This window comes from Eurypyga helias, unplaced genomic scaffold, assembly GCF_000690775.1.
Source record: "Eurypyga helias isolate BGI_N326 unplaced genomic scaffold, ASM69077v1 scaffold36199, whole genome shotgun sequence".
NCBI lineage: Eukaryota > Metazoa > Chordata > Aves > Eurypygiformes > Eurypygidae > Eurypyga > Eurypyga helias.
The window spans coordinates 1,911-2,749 of record NW_010274563.1 but is presented as its reverse complement, the minus strand read 5'-3'; the positions used below and the strand labels follow the sequence as shown (position 1 = coordinate 2,749).

The 839-nt window shown below is 62.8% G+C and overlaps 1 protein-coding gene across 1 annotated transcript in view; it reads right to left on the bottom strand.

The window, feature by feature from the left end:
* Positions 1-46: 46 nt before the first annotated feature.
* LOC104515752 (phosphorylase b kinase gamma catalytic chain, skeletal muscle/heart isoform-like) overlaps positions 47-839 on the bottom strand; it is a gene marked incomplete at its 3' end in the record, with an annotated part of 1,947 nt that continues 1,154 nt past the window's right edge. Inside the window, exons 4-5 of the mRNA XM_010159848.1 lie at positions 419-484; positions 47-210 (exon numbers count right to left, since the gene is read on the bottom strand). Of these exons, the coding sequence (XP_010158150.1) occupies positions 47-210; positions 419-484 (230 nt within the window). The remainder of the gene's footprint in view (positions 211-418; positions 485-839) is intronic.

The following is an 839-nucleotide window of genomic DNA, read 5'->3' as shown; positions in this document are numbered from 1 at the left end:
CTCCCCGTGGGCCCCCCAGCATCCCCCCGCCTCGCCGTCCCCCTACCTTTGAGCTTCTCGTTCTCGCGCAGCTGGCAGGAGAAGCCGAAATCCGTCAGCTTAATGTTCATGTCATCGTCCAGGAGGATGTTCTCCGGCTTCAGGTCCCGGTGGACGATGTCGATGGAGTGGAGGTACTGGATCACTTCCAGCAGCGCACGCATGATCTTCCTGGGGATGGGTGACAGCACCTCTCCTCGCCCCAATGCCCAGCGGCACCACGCTGCCAGGGGTGGGGACGGGGACGGCACAGCTCGGCCCCTGAGCACGGGGGCACAGCCCAGGGTGCTGTTTCGCCCGTGGGTGCTGTGCCCAGGTCGTCCTCCAACCCACGCTCTGTTTTGCACACTCATTTTCAGCCTCCTGCCTCTGGCCACACCTGGTTTCCTTCTCGCTCAAGGTGACTTTCTCGGTGAGGTAGTCGAAGAGCTCCCCTCTCTTCATCCTGCGTGCGGGAGGCAAAGCGAGGCGGGCAGCGACTGAGCTGCCATGGCAAACCGGCCTGAGCCCTTGGGGGGATCGCCCGGGGTCACTGCCCCGTACCAGCCCCAGGGCACCGACTGCACAAAGTGACACGCTGACTTGTTAATCAAAAGAGGCAAAAACGCCTCTGTATTGCTGCAAAACATCAGGCAGGAGGAGAAAAGGCTGTCCCCAGAGATGGTGGGTTTCCCACAGGACATGGACGGGGCTTGCCCAGTGCCACCCCGCTCTGCCGACATCCATCGTGCTGCCGCAGCACCAGGAGTCGTGGCATCACGCGCGCCCGGGTCCCACTGGGCATATAAATAACCCGCGGG